Genomic DNA, 17,507 nt, shown 5'->3' on the forward strand with positions numbered 1-17,507 from the left:
TGTAATAATTCCCCAAAACTTTGGAAACATAAATAAAATTTGTATTATTTTAAAGCATGGAAAACTGAAATTATCCAATAGCTCATGGTAAAAATTAAGGAACCAATATTCTTCAAACTAGAAACATACGATGTGGTGGAATGGAGAGTTTACTCTCTTCTTGCAGATAAACAGTTGTCTGAGTCCTTAAAATTATGTTAAAATAGATTTTCTTTGCTGGGTTTTTAGATTTCAAGGAGGAAAAAACTCAAAGATTTCCACTAGTTCCATCCTCTTCATGTTTAGTTTCTTACCAGCATCCTAGTTATCCTCCTGTGTGTATTATATTTGAAGGTGTCTCTATGATGAATGTTTACAATCCAGATTAATATTTAGATTTCACCACAAAATGAATTTCTGGTGCATATGTTATTTTTGCAAGTGCATTGAATTGCTGATATTTGGGTCAATATTTACACAGCGTGAGGGTTAAAACATCGCAGAAGTTTGATTGCATCCTTAACTACTAGTTGCATGAAAGAGGAAACTGTGAGTGCAGCCTCACAGTCCGCAGGCTTGGAAAGCTTTAAGCTCCAAGCAGCAAAAAGACGGAGACAGAGAGCTTACTCTTACCTTCCAAGCAGCACGTCCTCCACAGTCCCGAGTGGGTCATGACCTCCTCGTTTTTCTTGCTGGTCTCGTTCTCGCTCATGGACTTGGTCTTGCAGACGCCGCGGGAGTACAGCCAGTAGTCCGTGCCAACCGCGATGGTCATGAGGCTGAAGGCCGCGAAGGCGCCCACCGTGGTCAGCAGCATCTGGACTCCGCGGTCGAACAGACCCATGTTTCCGCATTCCATGAAAGGGGGACCCCCTTTCCTTTTGATGTACAGGAAGTAAATATTTGAAAATTTGCGGGACCAAACCAAACCGAAAAAACGGGCTAGACTCGAGCGGAAGGAGAGGGAGGAAGGAGGAGGAGGATGCGGTAGGAACCTTATGGTTGCGTTTGGGTGAGGACCTCAAAAGAGAAAAATCTAAATAAATTGTGGGTTTATTTGGGTAAACGGAGAGGAAGAGGCAGAAATGTCTCTCCTCTTTGGAAGCTTTCACTTTTCCACTAAAAAAATGCAACAAGGAGACACGAATGATGGCCTGTAGCTGCAGAGGTAGCCCACACTACAGACACTTGCAGCGACAAAAGCTGCAAATGTGGATTAATAACACTCCAGATCAGTTAGAGCCTGAAGAGGCTGAATTAAAGATAGAGAAACTAGAGAGATGGTTTGCTCTCTGTAGACCCAGAAAAAAGAGGACAGCCAGTTTATCAAAGTTAGAGCTGAATTTGGATGAGCTCAGATGGAGCAGAGATGATGAGGGTAATGGCAGGCTTACAGTACAACAGTTCAATATTAGTTTAGTCAAAGGTTAGAACGCTGCGTTTACTGTTAGAATCCAGATCCAAAGCTAGTCCACAGAGGAATATTAGTAGGCAATTATTAATAATTATATTCTAGAGGGCTTTGTTAGTCGGTTAAGGGTCATAAACGAATGACGGAAGGCATTCGTCTCATTTTAACAGAAGAGATTAAACAAATGAGTTGATTCAAGTCCTGCGTGGAAATAAAATCTCTTCCTTGGGTGTTTTGTAACAGGAAAATCGTTTTACAAATCAACACTGTGGGGTGAGGAAATCAAGGCTTAACCATAAAATTAATTCATTAGCAGGCCAGAAAACGAAATGTCACATAAAATACAAGAAATAATACGAATGAAAAAAAAAATTAACCGCTCAGATTTTCCTTTTTTCTAAAATTTTGATCTCCAGTTTCCATATGGAGCCTTATAGCTCTGGGCAGGTTTCCGCCGAAAATGGGGGTCTACGGTCAGTGGAAGCTCGGTCGTCGAAGATCCGGAGAGAGCGGGGAGCATCCAACAAGGCAAGCCGACCATCACTCGACATAGAGCCGGCAGACGAAGAAGGAGGACGAAGAGTCGGTGTGGGCGCCGCCGCAGCCGGGGATGCTGATGGAGGAGGAGGAGGATGGTGCTGATACTGCCGCCGCCGCCGCTGTTGCTGCTGCTGCTGCTTGGGTATCCAAATTCACCGTGGCAGGATCACACCCAGGACAGTCCCGTTGGTGTAGTAGCCCTTGCGCCATGTATTGGGAAGAAAAAAAGAGCTCGGATGAACGTTGCAATGCCCCCCTCTGATTTCTCCTCCTCCTCCTCTTCGTCCTCTGCTCCTTTCTCTCCTTTGCGCTCTCGGATGCAGGTTTGGTCGCTTTGCAGGAAGAGAGGAGAAAAAAAAATCTATATTACACAATCAGGAGAGGGAGACGCGTAGGTCCACAGACAGCGCCGGTGTTGTCACGATGTGAGCGTGAGCGGCGCTGTGCAAGCGTTCAGACGCTCACTTCGGCTTCTCTCTGCCTTTGCACGGATGCTGAGTGATATCAGTTTGCAGAAGCAGCTCTGGATGCTGCAGGTTAGTTTTCTGGGGCCTCACATTGAAATCCATGCAGCTATGAAGGCTCGCATTTGGAAAGACATTAAAGATGTCTCTTTGTGTGATTTTCTCTCTCTACCTTTTCACTTTTCTTAAATGGTGGAATACTGAGCTGCCCTTGTGCGTGCAGGATGAGATTTTCGCATTTCTGCCTCGTTATTATCGACCGGTCCAATTGTTGCAGCGGTCTCTCCCGTCCTCTCCCCCGAAGCACATCCAACTTCTCTTAATTTATTCGCTCTCACCCTGCGAAATAATGTTCAGGCTACAGTTTACATTTCGTTAGTCTATAGTCTATATTTAATGATAATAAGATGCGCAGAAGGACAGGGATGTCAAGACTTAATTTGCAGCGCAAACCAGCCTTTAATCATGCCTTGAATACTTGATCTAATAATACCGTTTAAGGGTATTTCTTTTAACGACAGATATTTGATCTATTAATGCGTTGTTTTAATCAGAACAGTGAGTGAACCTGTGGTGCTGAAAAGACAGCTCCCTGCAGCTCCCCCTCTGTGGAGTTTGTCGCCCTCTGATGCCAAAGCATCTTAAATGCAACGAGTCAGAAAAGATCAAATGTCCTCTTTTAAAATTACTTTACATCTAAAGTTACACAAATATACTCACAAATAAATGTGACAGTACTCCAACTATAGTTAAAATAACTTATGTACCTTTTATTCCAACTATAAACATAAAAGTGCAATGTGTGTAATGGCTTCCTGGTACTGCTGGAACAGAATGTTCTGTCTCATTAATGCGAGTAAATATCAAACTGTTTCATAACTGCAACTAAAAATATTCTGTAAGGATCAAACTCCGCATATTTCTGCTTAGTGACTTATTTGATAGTTCGAGGGCACATTAAAAAAGCAACAAAATACAACTCGAGTCACAAAATATTTGACAAATTTACATTGAACTGAAAAAAAAATCAATATCATGAAATAGAAGTGCACTGATCAGGCTTTTCTTGGCTGCTACACATCCATCCATCCATCCATCCATCCATCCATCCATCCATCCATCCCTAAATGGATTCCAGAACCAGTGGTTCCATATAAAAAAGGAGACACGGGTCTGTTAGACGCTGCTGAGCAAACTTGGCATCTTCGTGGCCTCAAGCCTCATATCTATTTTGATCTGTACAGACCATCTGAATCACAGAGCCAAATCATGGCCTAAGCTGCACAAGATCCTGCAATAGTCAGGTATGTAGACAGAAAAATCAATGGGGGACAAAGCAGCCAAATTATGAATGTCATTATGAGGGTTTTGTCAAACATCTTTCTGCTTGTCTGCTCTTGTACTTAAAACTTAAACGTCATATGAATTAGTCACCATATCAGTCATGACTGATACATAAAGCATTAACCAGTATCTATGTCACCTTTTGAGCAGAGACCAAACATCATTGCTGTAATGTGAATCCAAAACATTTTGTCACTCTGTTAGATGTGGGACAAGACCCAACTGTGATGGGGATGGAAGTGCCGTCCTGAAGCAGTGTCAGAAAAAGTTGACTGTGCAGGTATCCTTTGCAAAAAAAAAAAAAAAAAAAAAAAGGGTGCACATGTCAGATAGCAGAGGAGCTCCGGTCAAACATGTTTGGACAGGTGGGTTTCTGCTCACTTCAGCACTTAGTAACACTGTGATTTTGACTTCATACCATGATGAGACATCAAAACATGATACTTGAACGGTTTATGAAGTAAACTGTATGTTATATTGGCATATAAAAATGGCGTTCATTCAAAAATATATGTTTATCTGAATCTGTGAAAATACACACACAATAGAACTATTGTATCTCTATTGAACTCCTGGGCTCCAGCTGAATCCTTTCTCTGTAAATTTTGCATGTTCTCTCCATGCACACATACTGTAGGATGTTGTGAAGTCATTCATTGTTTCAGTCCAGCCTCTGAACCCTATCCAGATGTTTCTGAGGGCTATCACAGAGAAACTGTTTAACTTGAAAGGATATATAACCCATTAAAGGTGGGAAAACATTTAAAATTATTTATCATGGTCTCCGTTTTTTACACCACAAAGATAAATGCATTCTCAATTTAGACAGATTTTTTCTATAACTGTGATCTGTTTATGTGTCTCTGGGCTCAGCTTCTTACACTCTAACACCCATCATATCTTAAATGTTGTAGCTGGAATCCTATCTGAACTAAATGCTTTCATGTCATCTAAAGATAAATCATTATTTATTTCTTCTTTACATTTTCTAATAAAACCCAGAGTCCTGACAGTAACTGACATGAGAAGCAGATGTCAGTGAGTAAATCATCCATGTGCAACTATGTAATCCCAGGAGGAGAAATAAATTCGTTGGTTGTGGACAACATTAAGATACTTTTCTGTATGTCCAGTTGATGTTTTGTAGTATGTTTGCGTGTGAGGACACTGCCATGTCAGCAGCATTTCGACCCTGATCCTCGAGTGTCTGCGCTTCACAGAGTGCAGCTGAGTGAGCATTTTGACATGAATGTCCCTATGCACCTTCCCCCACACACATACACACACACACACACACATCAAACACATGTAAAGCCTACAGCTCTGCTCTATGTGTCCTGCAGCTGCTCCTCGTAGATGACAGCTCCTGGGCTGGGGCTGAGTCCTGTGGTACTTTAAGAGACCTGATGGGAAGCACCACTTCAACCTTAAACGTCAGCAACATACATACATACAACATCACCATATATAAATATACAGTATATATACATACATATGTATATATATTGAGTGCTGTACCAGAAAGGCCGACCCAGTTTTCCAGGCGCTCTAATAAAATGATCAACAGTGTCGAATTCTGCACTAAGGTCCAATAATACCAGCACTGTGGTTCTTCCACAGTCTGCATTTATACGGATGTCATTGAACACCTTGACAAGAGCCGTCTCTGTACTGTGGTGAGCAGGAAGCCTGACTGGAAGACATCGAAGCGGTTGGTCATTGTTAGGAAGTTGTTTAACTGTTGAAACACAGCTTTTTCAATAATCTTACTGATGAAGGGAGGTTTGATATAGGCCTGTAGTTCTGTAGTAGCAGCTTGTCCAAATTGCTCTTTTTCAATAGAGGTTTGATAATTGCTGTTTTTAGGGCCTGGGGGAAAACATCTGACAAAAGGGACGTGTTTATTATTTGTGTTAAATCAGATGTTATTACAGACAAAGCTTTCTTAAGGAAAGCTGTGGGTAAAACATCGAGACAGCAGGAAGAAGAGCTTAGTTGCTGTACGATTTCTTCTAAGATTTTATAGTTTTTTTGGTGAAATGGGAAATTTAGTCAAAATCAGTTTTAGTTGGAGACAACATTGGTCCTGGAGTTGATGTGGATGTGCTGACTGTCCTTCTGATCTTTTGGGTTTTTTCAGTGAAGAAGTTAACAAATTCATTGCAGAACCTGGTAGAGTGGAGTTCAGATGCTACAGTTACAGGAGGGTTTGTTAAATTGTCGACCGTGGCAAATAATGCATGAGCATTGTTAATGTTTTTGCTGATGATCTCAGAAAAGAAAGATTCCCTTGCATTTTTCAGTTGTAGGTTATATCTGTATAGTCTCTCTTTATAGATAATATAGTGAACCTGGAGTCCAGTCTTTCTCCACCTGCGTTCAGCTTTTCGACACTCCTTTTTTTCACTTCTGACTGGTGGAGCACTTCTCCACGGAAACATTTTCTTCCCAGAAACGACTTTCACTTTAATTGAAGCAATTGAATCAATGATGTTCGAGATTTTAGAATGACAGTTATCTCCCAGCTCATCTACAGTGTTACAGGGCAAAGTGGAGGTAGAAGAGTAAATCTGGTCAAAGGTTTCAGCAGCACCGTCCTTAAAGATGCGTTTTCTTATAATGTCTCTTTGGCAAACTGAGTCATTGCAGATGATGCTTTCAAAAATAACAGAAAAGTGGTCAGATAGAGCAACATCAGTTACAGACACCTTGGAAATGTTTAGACGCTTAATGATGATCAAGTCCAAAATATGTCCCTGTTTGTGCGTTAGCTGTTTAACATGTTGAGTCAAACCAACATTTCTAAGAGTGTCACATAGATCTATTGTACTTCTGTCTTCAGGATTGTCCAAGTGAATGTTGAAGTCTCCCACAATAATTAAACAGTCATAATCAACACATATCACAGATAAAAACTCATTAAAATCACTGAAAAAGTTTGTTTTGGACTTAGAAGGCCTGTAAATATTCAAGAACATTGTTTGGACCGGGCTCTTTACCTGGAGAACCAAATATTCAAAAGAGTCAAATTTGCCCAGAAATACTTTTTAACACTCTAATAAATCTTTAAACAAAGTGGCCACCCCTCCACCTTTTCTTTGCTGTCTGCTCTCACAAAAAAAATTGAGGCGTCGACTCTATCAGAATAGGAGCTTCATTAAATTCATGTAACCATGTTTCTGTTAAAAACAGAACATCAAGATCGTGGTCAGTAATGAAGTCATTAATTAAAAATTATTTTCTTGACAGAGATCTAATGTTCAATAAAGCCAGTTTATATGACTTAGTTGCTGATATTAACTCTGTGTCTGGTTGTACCTGACAGTTTATGGCTTTTTTGATTGTTTATTACTGTCTTTTATCCTTTTGGCTTTGTTCTTTCTGTCACGTATAAGCAGAGAGATTTTACAACTATCTCCTATTAGGGGCCCATGTCATAATAAAGCTGGTTTCAGCATGAGCAAAACGGTACAACAACAGTTATAAAGGTCAAAAAACATTCATTAATTTAAGTAACCAACCTATTGTTTTGAGAAAGACACTCTAATTGCTAAACAAATGGTTCAGTTAGACAAGACCACAGAATCCAGCTGGCCAGATGAAGTCAGCAGGAGAGCAAAGGGTTTTTGTAAGTCAGTGATCATAATCGTGAAAAAGGTTGGCTCACGCTGCACTGCAAAGTCACCGACTCAATGCAGTTGGTTGGGTTTCCTTAGATAATCAGCTTTTAACCATTTGGCATCATAAACTCAACCTAACTGCAACTGAATTTGAGTCTGTGTATCTGACGGGGTTTTAATTGGATTGGTCTGATTTGATTATGTATTTCTGGATAATTATTGGACCTTTTTGCCAAATAGAGTACCTTTAGATGACATTTGTTATGGACTGGTGCTAAGAACTATTATCTATCTATCTATCTATCTATCTATCTATCTATCTATCTATCTATCTATCTATCTATCTATCTATCTATCTATCTATCTATCTATCTATCTATCTATCTATCTATCTATCTATCTATCTATCTATCTATCTATCTATCTATCTATCTATCTATCTATCTATCTATCTATCTATCTATCTATCTATCTATCTATCTATCTATCTATCTATCTATCTATCTATCTATCTATCTATCTATCTATCTATCTATCTATCTATCTATCTATCTATCTATCTATCTATCTATCTATCTATCTATCTATCTATCTATCTATCTATCTATCTATCTATCTATCTATCTATCTATCTATCTATCTATCTATCTATCTATCTATCTATCTATCTATCTATCTATCTATCTATCTACCTACCTACCTACCTACCTACCTACCTACCTACCTACCTACCTACCTACCTACCTACCTACCTACCTACCTACCTACCTACCTACCTACCTACCTACCTACCTATCTTGATGTCAGCTTAATCCACCATGAATTGTTGTCTCTCTAACCAACAGATCTTCCCTTGTATTTTTCTGCTCACACAGTCATCCTCTATCCCAGCAGAAAGGACACACATTGTCTTCGCTTTTGTCGTCATCTGCAGTTGTTTTCTGTCTGTAGACTGGCAGAACCACAAGTCATGGTTCATGTGCAGAGGAATACTTTAGCATAAGTAGTAGCAGTAGTGCCACGCTCGTTGGCACCCCTAGCATTTATAGTTTGTTTAACCTACTAAAGCAAAAAGGAAGATAGTTTCTTCTTGTAACATTTCAGATGTTTGAAGGAAACAGATAAATGGATCTTTAATTGTTCCTCTTTGTGTGATCTCTCATCCAGAATTCTGGGTCCTGTCTGATGAACTGTTCACTTTAGCTCAACCCACAGGTTTTCTATAAGATGTAGGTCTGGGGATTGTGATGGCCATGGCAAAAGATTGATTTTGTGTCTAAAGAAAGAGCCAACTGTGACACATTTTTGGTTTACTGGTCGGGTCCACCAGAACTATTTTTAGAATTCCCTGCTTTTTTCAATTTTTTATTAATGATGCTATGCACGCTAAAAAAAATCCCAGGACTTTTGGGAGAGAACCGGCCCCACAGTATCACAGATCCTCCACCATACCTAACATTGGGAACAAGATGCTTTTCCAGGAATTCATTAATTTTGATGTCAGGCCCATGTGGACTGTTTGTTGCTGAAAAGATCAGCCTTGGTCCCATCTGCCAGAAGCAGATGGTTCCAGTTAAGTCCCAGTACTGTTTGTCAGATTCAATATTTTTGTATTTCTGCTTGTAGAACAGAAAAACGTGTTACAGGCATGCATCCTAAACAACCTGTTGGCATGCAAATCATATCTAATGGTTGTTATGGAGACTATTTTCAAGTAGCCCTTTTCTGGCTTTTGAGGATCAACAAACACCTGCCTTACTGTACAGCATGTTCTCTTGTTTTTCCCATTTAGAACTTTGAAAAGTAAAGTATGGGGTTCAGAACTGAAAAGGTTTGCAAATTATGATGTGTGCCCTTTAACTGTCAGCTGGCGGATGACCTGGAAAAAACGTGATGCCAAAATAGAGGGCGGAGTTTGCCTTAATGGGGTGCATGATCATGTTAAAAATCGACCTGTCAGAACAACTTAGCGTCTTATTATTTCTTAACCCGCTGACAACGCGAATGACTACTAATTTAACTAAACATTGTAAAATAGTGAACTCCTGTAGACTCCGCTCACCCGATGCGCCACTCCGCCCGTCGGCTGACAAATGGGGCGCAGCCAGAAAGTTATCGAAGCATGCTGCATCCCGAGCCTAAACTTCACCATAATAAGCGCTGCTGCATGAACCTTTCAGAAACAATGCTGTGGATTATAATCATAATGATAAACTAGATTCTGGTGAACGGAACAAAAAAAATCTGTTTAAAGATAATATTAAAGGAACACTTGTCTGTGATTGGTTGACGCAATTAGCTGAGTTGGTCTGATTGGTTGTTGGAGTTTCGACTGTTTGTATTAGACTGACAACTCCGCACTTGAACCGCAAAACAAACACGGGTCAGCAGATTGCGGAGTTCTGAACGGGTTAACATGGGAGGGTGCGGTTCAACCTGCTGATGTGGAGGAATATAAAACGAAACCGAACCCAGATGCGGCCAACCCAAAAACTTTGTGAACGTTGTCAATCCGACCCTTTTTATTAGACCTCTGCATGAAGCCTTCTGTCGGCTCACAGTTCTTGTTCTATTCGTACAGGAAACGGTCTGATTCTGAAGGAAGTGAGGAGCGCTCTGAGAAAGATGTCTGCGGCAAGGTAAAATCTTTGTTTTCCTGCTCAGAAAAGCGATCCGATAAACTGAACTCAGCACCTGAAACAAGCTGAATAAAACCTTGCGGCGCGACTGCGTCGAGTTTTCAAACTTTTACATACAAACATGCAATAGGTTATTTATTTTTATGCAGCTTGTCTTGTAAACTCGGCTGTTATTGCTAATTTAAAGTCTCTAAAATTCCTTAAATCAGTTTTTCTTCAGGATAAAGAAAAGCGTCACTTGTCTGTATTAAAAGAGTGAAGTAAATGTAGGAATGGTGGAGTTTTGGTTTATTGTGGGACAAACCTTGATCCATGCACAATTCAGTGAGTCTTAGGGACGTCTAGTGGTCAGTTCCTGAAACTGAGTTCGACTAATGCAAATTGTTTAACTCTTAAATGAGACATTTCGGTTTACTGAAGAGGCGTCTGCTGCTTCTGTAATGTAACGAACCTGAACGGATAGAGTTGTTTGCCTGTTTTGCTGTTTTAGGAGTTTCACGGTGATTTGTAGACCATAGTTTTGAAGTTTTGGTCATATGTGTATTTTTGTCAATGCATCGATGCCTTTAAGGTTTCTGTGCCTAAATAGGTCACGATAAAAGAAGTATTTGTGTGGATTTAGTAAAGAAATCATAAAAAAGATAACCATGCTGTTGTTGAAACTGTAGAAGTCCTACATATTTTAAGTGGACCTGCCACACGTGTTTTGCATATTATCTGTTTGTAGATCTCAGGAGCAGAAAAAGGCTCAGTCAGGACAGGGAAGTTAAAAGATGGTGGCGAGCATTTGTTGGATTTTTGCTAAAGGCTGCTGCTCTGTAATGGTTTAGAGGCAGCTAGACACTGATTGCTCCAAATACTGTAGTTTTGGAAGTTATTGATGTGTCTCTAACATGTAATATCTGTCTCTTTGATACTCTGCCTTTCACCACGTCACCAGTGATGGAAAGTATCAGTATCCAGATTTCCTATAGAGCCTATCTGAGTGTTCAGATGAGAATAAGGTAAAGACAGCAGCTCCTGAGGATCTGTTGGCACAGTCTCTATGGGGTAGTGGCTTCAGTGTTATGGTCAACACAGCCTCGCCTAAGTGACTGAGATGAAAGGTTTTACAACTGGAGAAATGACAACAGTCTTTACACATTCACAAAATGTTGCTTGAACAATGGTGTCTTTCATTGCTTGAACAATGGTGTCTTTCATTGCTTGAACAATGGTGTCTTTCATTGCGTATTACTTCTCACATCAGGAGTTTTTGGATCGTCTGAATCTCTGTCATTGTTGTGTCTGTACATTCTGTCAGATTTGCTGCTTGTGTCTTTCAGTTTTATTCCAAATTTAATCCAGATGTACCCCAGCAATGCTTTTATGTGACTAAACCTGCAGGATGATTTAGTAAAGGACAAAGACTAAAACGCAAAAAACATCTTTCGAAATGTCAGATTGTATTGTCTTAACAAGGTATTCTTTATTTCTGCTGTTAAACTTCCTATATAAATGGTGCTTTGTTTCACAGGAAGGAACTACACGAGGCTTTGTGCCACTACATCACAGATACACTCACCTACATGCAGCTGGTGAGGGGGTTCTGTGAGATGTTCTCTAAATGGAAGCTGTGGAGGAAAAAAGAATTTGACATGATGACAGACATCAAAGAAAGGGCTGACAAAATTGATCTAAATTTCAGCCATGTCACTCAGTCAGACAACAAAAGGAGGGCGTTTGGCGAATATTTGAAGAACAAGTTCACTGGAATGACAGCAGACCGCAAGTTAGCAGAGCTGGACAGTGAGCTGGCTGAAGTGTTGAAGGACACGCTAGATGGTCTGGAGAAGCTGGACTGCTTCCTGGATGCAGTGGAGAAGCTGGCAGTCACCTCGTTGCACGTGTTCACAGTAAGCCAGGTGTTACACCTGCCAGAAGACATCAACTCTGACCATGTTCAGGCTGTCATCACTGCTGCACGTCTCATCTGCCCTCTCCTCCTGGTGTTTAAAAGAGACGCAAGCTCCTTCTTCCTGCCTAAACTTCAGAATGTGGATGTGCTGGCATATCAACTGGACAGATACATTCAGACCACCAAAAAAATCTGCGAGAAGATGGAGAAAAGGTAACATCACAAATGAAGATAATACAGTGTGTTTATACCCCTTATACTATTCCACAACCAGAAACGTCCATGCGTTATATTGGGATTTACCATGACAGACCAACACAAAGTAGTGCATAATTGTGAAGTGCAAAGAGAAATTATACATGGCTTTAAGATCTTTTAACAAATAAACATCTTTGGTGTGCATTTGTATTTAGCCCCACCAAGTCATTGCTTAGTAGAACTAACAAGTCTTTAAGGTATGTATCTACCAGGTCTGCACAATTGTAAGATGAAACTTTTGCCTATTCTTTTTTGCAAAATAGCTGAAACTTAATCCAATTGGACGGAGAGCATCAGTGAATATACTTTTTAATTCTTCTTCTCAATCGGATTCAGGCCTGGACTTTAACTAGGCCATTCTGACAATTTAACATGCTTTGATCTAAACTACTCCATTGTAGATCTGGCTGTATGTTTAGCATTGTTGTCCTGGTGAAAGTTAAATCTCCACATCGTCTCAGATCTTCCAGGATTCCCACATATTTTGCACCCCCCCTTTTTTCCCATTAACTCTGACGAGCTTCACTGTCCCTGCTGAAGAGAAGCATCCCCACAGCATGATGCTGCCACCTCCACTTTTAATAGTGTGGGTGGTGTGTTCAGGGTGATGTATCATGTTTCTGCAAGACACCCACCTTCATTAGTTGTGTAGTGCACAACTAATAGTTGTACTGTCAACTGGGATATCTCCAGCTCCTCCAGAGTTACCATGGTGTCCTTGCCTGACCTTTTCAGGTGATGAGATGGTGAGATGTTAAAGGGTGAGGAATTAATTTATAACCTAATCTTGCTTAAATGTCTTCACAACTTTCATCCTTGACCTGTCTGGGATTAAATTACACTCTGTTTACTAATTTGGTGACTTCTGACAACAACTGTTTGTGTTGGACTTTATTTAGAGGTATCAAACTAAATGAATATGAATATAAATACATGTTGCAGTTTTCACATTTTTATTTGTGAAAACATGTGAAAACAATGAATAATTTTCCTACCACTTCACAATTATGTACTATCTCATAGAGCACCGAGGAAATAAATTGACGCTGGTGGTTTTATTGTGTGTGGGGGGGGGGGGGCAGGGGTATGAACACTTTTGTAAGGCACTGAGGTATTTGATGTACAGAACTACAATATCCTGTAAAAGAGTGACTGTGTCTTTAACAGCTGCCTCAGTGACCTTTCCTCAGAGATGATCAATGAAGCTGTGCTGAACCTTGACGTGGATTTATCTGAAAATGATGTTCAGAGGATGGTTGATCACATAAATCAGCTCGATCAAATCAGGTATGTTATAACATTTAATTTATAGACTGGATAAGGTCAATGGTTCTCCAGGGTTTCTATGGAGGTTTTATTAGGGCTTTAGCTGCTTTTTCTGTCATTTTCTATCATCATTCAGACTTAAAAGAGGCTCCTAAAGTTATGGAACGTAAGCAGTATCAGAGTTCTGATAAAAATAAACAAGAACATATGATGCAACCTGTGTTGGTTCCTCGTGTGCTTGGTTCTGAAACTGCATGAGCTGATTCCCTCCATTTCCTAAAGACAAGACCATTAGATACTGTTGGAAATTGTATGTAGATCTGAAACTTTTCTGCTGTTTTTGTCTTCTTTTTTATACTAAACTCATGGTACTACGGATAGGTATACAAACAGGACAAAACTGGTTAGTGGAAGCTTCTTGAGTGGTCTGAAGGCTTTCAATCACTTCCTAAGTGGCAGAAATTGGTTCACTATTTTTATAAAATTTTCAAATCTCAAACTCATTTTTATTTTCTGATATGGTAAGGCTTCTTGGTTGTTCAGTGACCTTTTGGTCCCTCTTAGAAGTACTGGTTCAGTAACTCGTGGTGCATCCAGTGGGAATTGTTAGTGGATTTTATGAAAAAAAACTTCTCTGGAGAGCTGATCTAAGGACCTTCTTACCATTTTCATTAAAATGAACTCTGAATGGCATAACTTTATATCAAATCTAAAGAAGATTGTAAAAGAGGAACAACTATAAAATCAAAAATGGTTGCATCTGTTTATTATTTAATTTCATTGTATTGTTTTTTTGTTTCTACTGTGGGGTGCTAATTAGTGTAATTCATTAACTATGTTTGTAAACCTGTTTATGTAATCATAAGCCCAACCAGGGACATATATTATTAATAAGCCTATAAAATAAACTTATAAAGGGAAGGAAATCAAATCAAATCTTGGATAAATATCTCTAAAGAATTTTACACCTATTTTTTTCAGTGACATGTCTTAATTATTCAATTTTTTATCTGAAATGTATTCCGTCTTTCTGTCTTCATTTCGTCCTTTCAGGATGGATCCAAACTTTCGAATGGTGTTCCTGTTTCAGGAGGATTCGTATCATGACTTCATAAAGGAATTTAGCGAGAGTCAGCCGAGGATGTCGGACTTCCTAAACGAGCTGGAGGTGAATGCTGTTCAGCTAGACAGCATGAACAAAGGAGCAAAGATCTCCAGTGTGGTGGGCAGCTCAGTGGGAGCAGTCGGAGGTGTGCTCTCCATTGTTGGGTTTGCGTTAATGCCAGTCACAGCAGGAGCCTCTCTAGTCCTGACCATGACTGGAATCGGGATGGGCGTGACCAGCGGAGTCAATAGCATTGTCACCACCGCCACAGAGGTGGGAGTTAATCGTACACACCAAAGGAAAGCCAGCGAAGTCCTCCAAAGCTTCATGGAGGACGTGATGAAGCTGCAAGCTTGCCTGGAAGAGGTGACGCAAAAAACAATCTCCAAAACCGAGACAAGTGAGACTAATGTGGCTCTGGGAGTCACCAAAGTTATTTGTAAATTTGGGGCAGTTGGGAAAAGCATTGATTCAATTGTTGATCTAGCTTCTGCTGCCAAACTATTAAAAGCTGAAGAGGTTGTTTCAAATGTTGGTAAAGTGGCGGCTCAGGAAGGAAATGCGCTGCGTAACATTCCCAGGTTAGCCTCAGACATCCCAGATGTTGGTCAGGCAGCCGTTAAAGGATCTGTTGCTGCGTCCAAATCAGTCAGAGCCGGAATGATCGCAGTCAACGCTCTTTTTCTCGGCATGGATATCTTCTTCATCTGCAAGGACAGCATCAGTCTGGCCAAAGGCAGCGAGTCAGAGGTGTCGCAGTTCATCAGAGCCAGAGCTGTTCTGTGGAGCTCAGAAATGGATTCATGGAAGAAGATCCACGACGCTCTGAATGATGGCCTGCTGACATCTGGGAAAAACGAAGCTGTGCTCGAAACACCTTTTTATCCCGATGTTGAGATGGGAGAAAAAGTTCAGTTTGATGAGGTGGATGAAAAACAGACTGTGTGATACAGTTTAACATGGCGTGCCTCATATAACTACTGACATTTTCAGATGAAAAATCAACTCTCTAAAATCAGTAAATGTAGCTTCAATCTTTTACAGCTGGTTGTAAATAAATGTATATTGTTTTTTATGTTATATATGCTTTCTTGACTGAATTATGAACTATTTTATTAAACCTGTTTCAGAATCAGAATCAGATTCAGAAAAGCTTTATTGCCAAGTACGTTTTTGGACATACAAGGAATTTGTTTTGTTTTCAGCATTCATTTTGTTCTGTAGATTTTACATCATAATAAATTTAAAATAAAAGCACTAATATAATCAATCTGTATTGGAAAGTAATCGTGCAGCATCAGTTCATTAATTCTTCGGAAGCACTGATGTATGGTTTTAAAATATGAGAACACTGTTAATGCAAAGGGGCTGCACGGTGATGGCACTGTTGCCTTGCAGTAAGAGTGTCCTGGGTTCGAATCCCACCCTGGGGTCCTTGTTCCATGTACTTCCTGTGTGTGCGTGGGTTCTCTCCGGGTACTCTGACTTCCTCCCATAAAACATGACCATTAGGTTAATTGGTCTCTATATTGCCCCCTAGGTGTGAGTGCTTGTGTGAAAGTTTGTTTGTTCTGTGTGTCTGTGTTGCTCTGTGATGGACTGGTGAGCTCTCCAGGGCATAACCCGCCTCTCGCCATCATGGACGATGGATGGATAGATGTTAATGCAGACCAACAGACTTTATTTTTATTGGATTGCATTGTGATGCTGCTAGTCGTCACCACTGTCCTGTTGCAGGGTATTAAATCACTGCTTGTCCTGTGTTTTATGCTGAAAATAAAATGTTTTTTCAGTGTTCTCTTTTTCTTGCATAATAATATTTTGTACATATTGTTTGGTGCATCTCTTCTTGAGATCAAAAAAAGCCTAATTTCAATAAATGTGTTGAAATTCAATATATCTCTATGAAAATGGCTATATGAGCTGTAAGGATGGACACTGTCTAATAATATTCTTGATGTAATGTTAAGGCGAAGATGAGTGGCTTAGTTAAAATGCCATTTTTTAAATGCCAATAAATACTTTGAAAATGTTTCCACGTATGATGTGCCATAAATCCCAAACAATTCATGTGAAAAACCAAAAAATCTGTTAGAGGGGAAACAAAAGCTGCTATAACCACGTCTCAGTAATATGACGTAATACTTTAGAGACTGATTAAATGGTAAAAAAGGTTCAGCTGCAGACATTGCATTCTTTAGTTAAACCCTCCATTTACAGAGAACTTCCAGTGGATTAAAGAGATCTAATTATATAAAGGTAAAGGAGAAATACATGCATCTTATTCTATATAAACACCATGGCACAGTCACCAATAATTAGGGCCATTACTCCAAGTGAAAAGTTCAATTAAAATCAACATGGCAGCATCATGTCCTGGCCTTACTTTTCTTCAGGTGAAACTCATGTTTTTGTGCTATTGTCTTAGTGTTTTTAGACCTCTGTTGCTTTTAATATGGTAGAACATAGTATCTTTTTTACTTGCGTTGAGCGTGATGTTGGGATTATGGGATCCGCGTTGCAATGGTTTGAATCTTATTTGAGGGACAGAATTTTTAGAGTTAGACTGGGTGCTGCGTTATCTTTAAATGTTCATCTCTCTCTCTGTACCTCAGGGATTAATTCTTGGGTCTGTCCTTTTAAAGATGAAGAGAGTTTTTATTTATTCAGCACCATGGGGAGTCTGATCATCCGTTCAAATCAACATGGTAATGGCTTAATGGAAGGAAAATTAAAGATTTGGACTGGCCAGAGTTCAGAGCTAAATTAAAAAGAAAATCTGCAGGCTTTGTAGAACTGCTGGGTAGAGATTGTAGACTTGATATCCTCTGTATATATGCCACTTTGCAAATTCAACATTTGCAAATATGTAATTAAAGTTTTAATCTTGTATAAATTATAATTTGGACAAGAATGAATGCATAAATAAAAACACTTACTGACAAAAGGTAACCAGGCATAAGGAATGATCAGAATGATTGGCA

General features: G+C 39.7%; 2 protein-coding genes across 2 annotated transcripts in view; one reads left to right on the plus strand and one right to left on the minus strand.

Annotated features, from left to right (window-relative positions):
• LOC124862256 (voltage-dependent calcium channel gamma-2 subunit) overlaps positions 1 to 2,223 on the minus strand; it is a 94,714-nt gene extending 92,491 nt beyond the window's left edge. The window contains exon 1 of the mRNA XM_047356074.1: positions 613 to 2,223. Within this exon, the coding sequence (XP_047212030.1) occupies positions 613 to 838 (226 nt within the window). The 5' untranslated portion in view covers positions 839 to 2,223. The remainder of the gene's footprint in view (positions 1 to 612) is intronic.
• A 7,491-nt stretch (positions 2,224 to 9,714) lies between these two features.
• Positions 9,715 to 16,557, plus strand: LOC124862429. Its single transcript, XM_047356326.1, has 4 exons — positions 9,715 to 9,997; positions 11,514 to 12,107; positions 13,320 to 13,439; positions 14,472 to 16,557. Exons 1-4 carry the CDS (start codon positions 9,984 to 9,986, stop codon positions 15,469 to 15,471), a joined length of 1,728 nt encoding a protein of 575 aa, XP_047212282.1. The 5' UTR covers positions 9,715 to 9,983; the 3' UTR covers positions 15,472 to 16,557.
• The last annotated feature ends 950 nt before the right edge of the window (positions 16,558 to 17,507 follow it).

Source organism: Girardinichthys multiradiatus, chromosome X (assembly GCF_021462225.1).
Source record: "Girardinichthys multiradiatus isolate DD_20200921_A chromosome X, DD_fGirMul_XY1, whole genome shotgun sequence".
NCBI classification, from domain to species: domain Eukaryota; kingdom Metazoa; phylum Chordata; class Actinopteri; order Cyprinodontiformes; family Goodeidae; genus Girardinichthys; species Girardinichthys multiradiatus.

Coding starts and splice junctions, on each gene's coding strand:
- LOC124862429 (XM_047356326.1), top strand. Junction 12,108..13,319: donor TGCGAGAAGATGGAGAAAAG/GTAACATCACAA, acceptor TGTCTTTAACAG/CTGCCTCAGTGACCTTTCCT. Junction 13,440..14,471: donor AATCAGCTCGATCAAATCAG/GTATGTTATAAC, acceptor TCGTCCTTTCAG/GATGGATCCAAACTTTCGAA.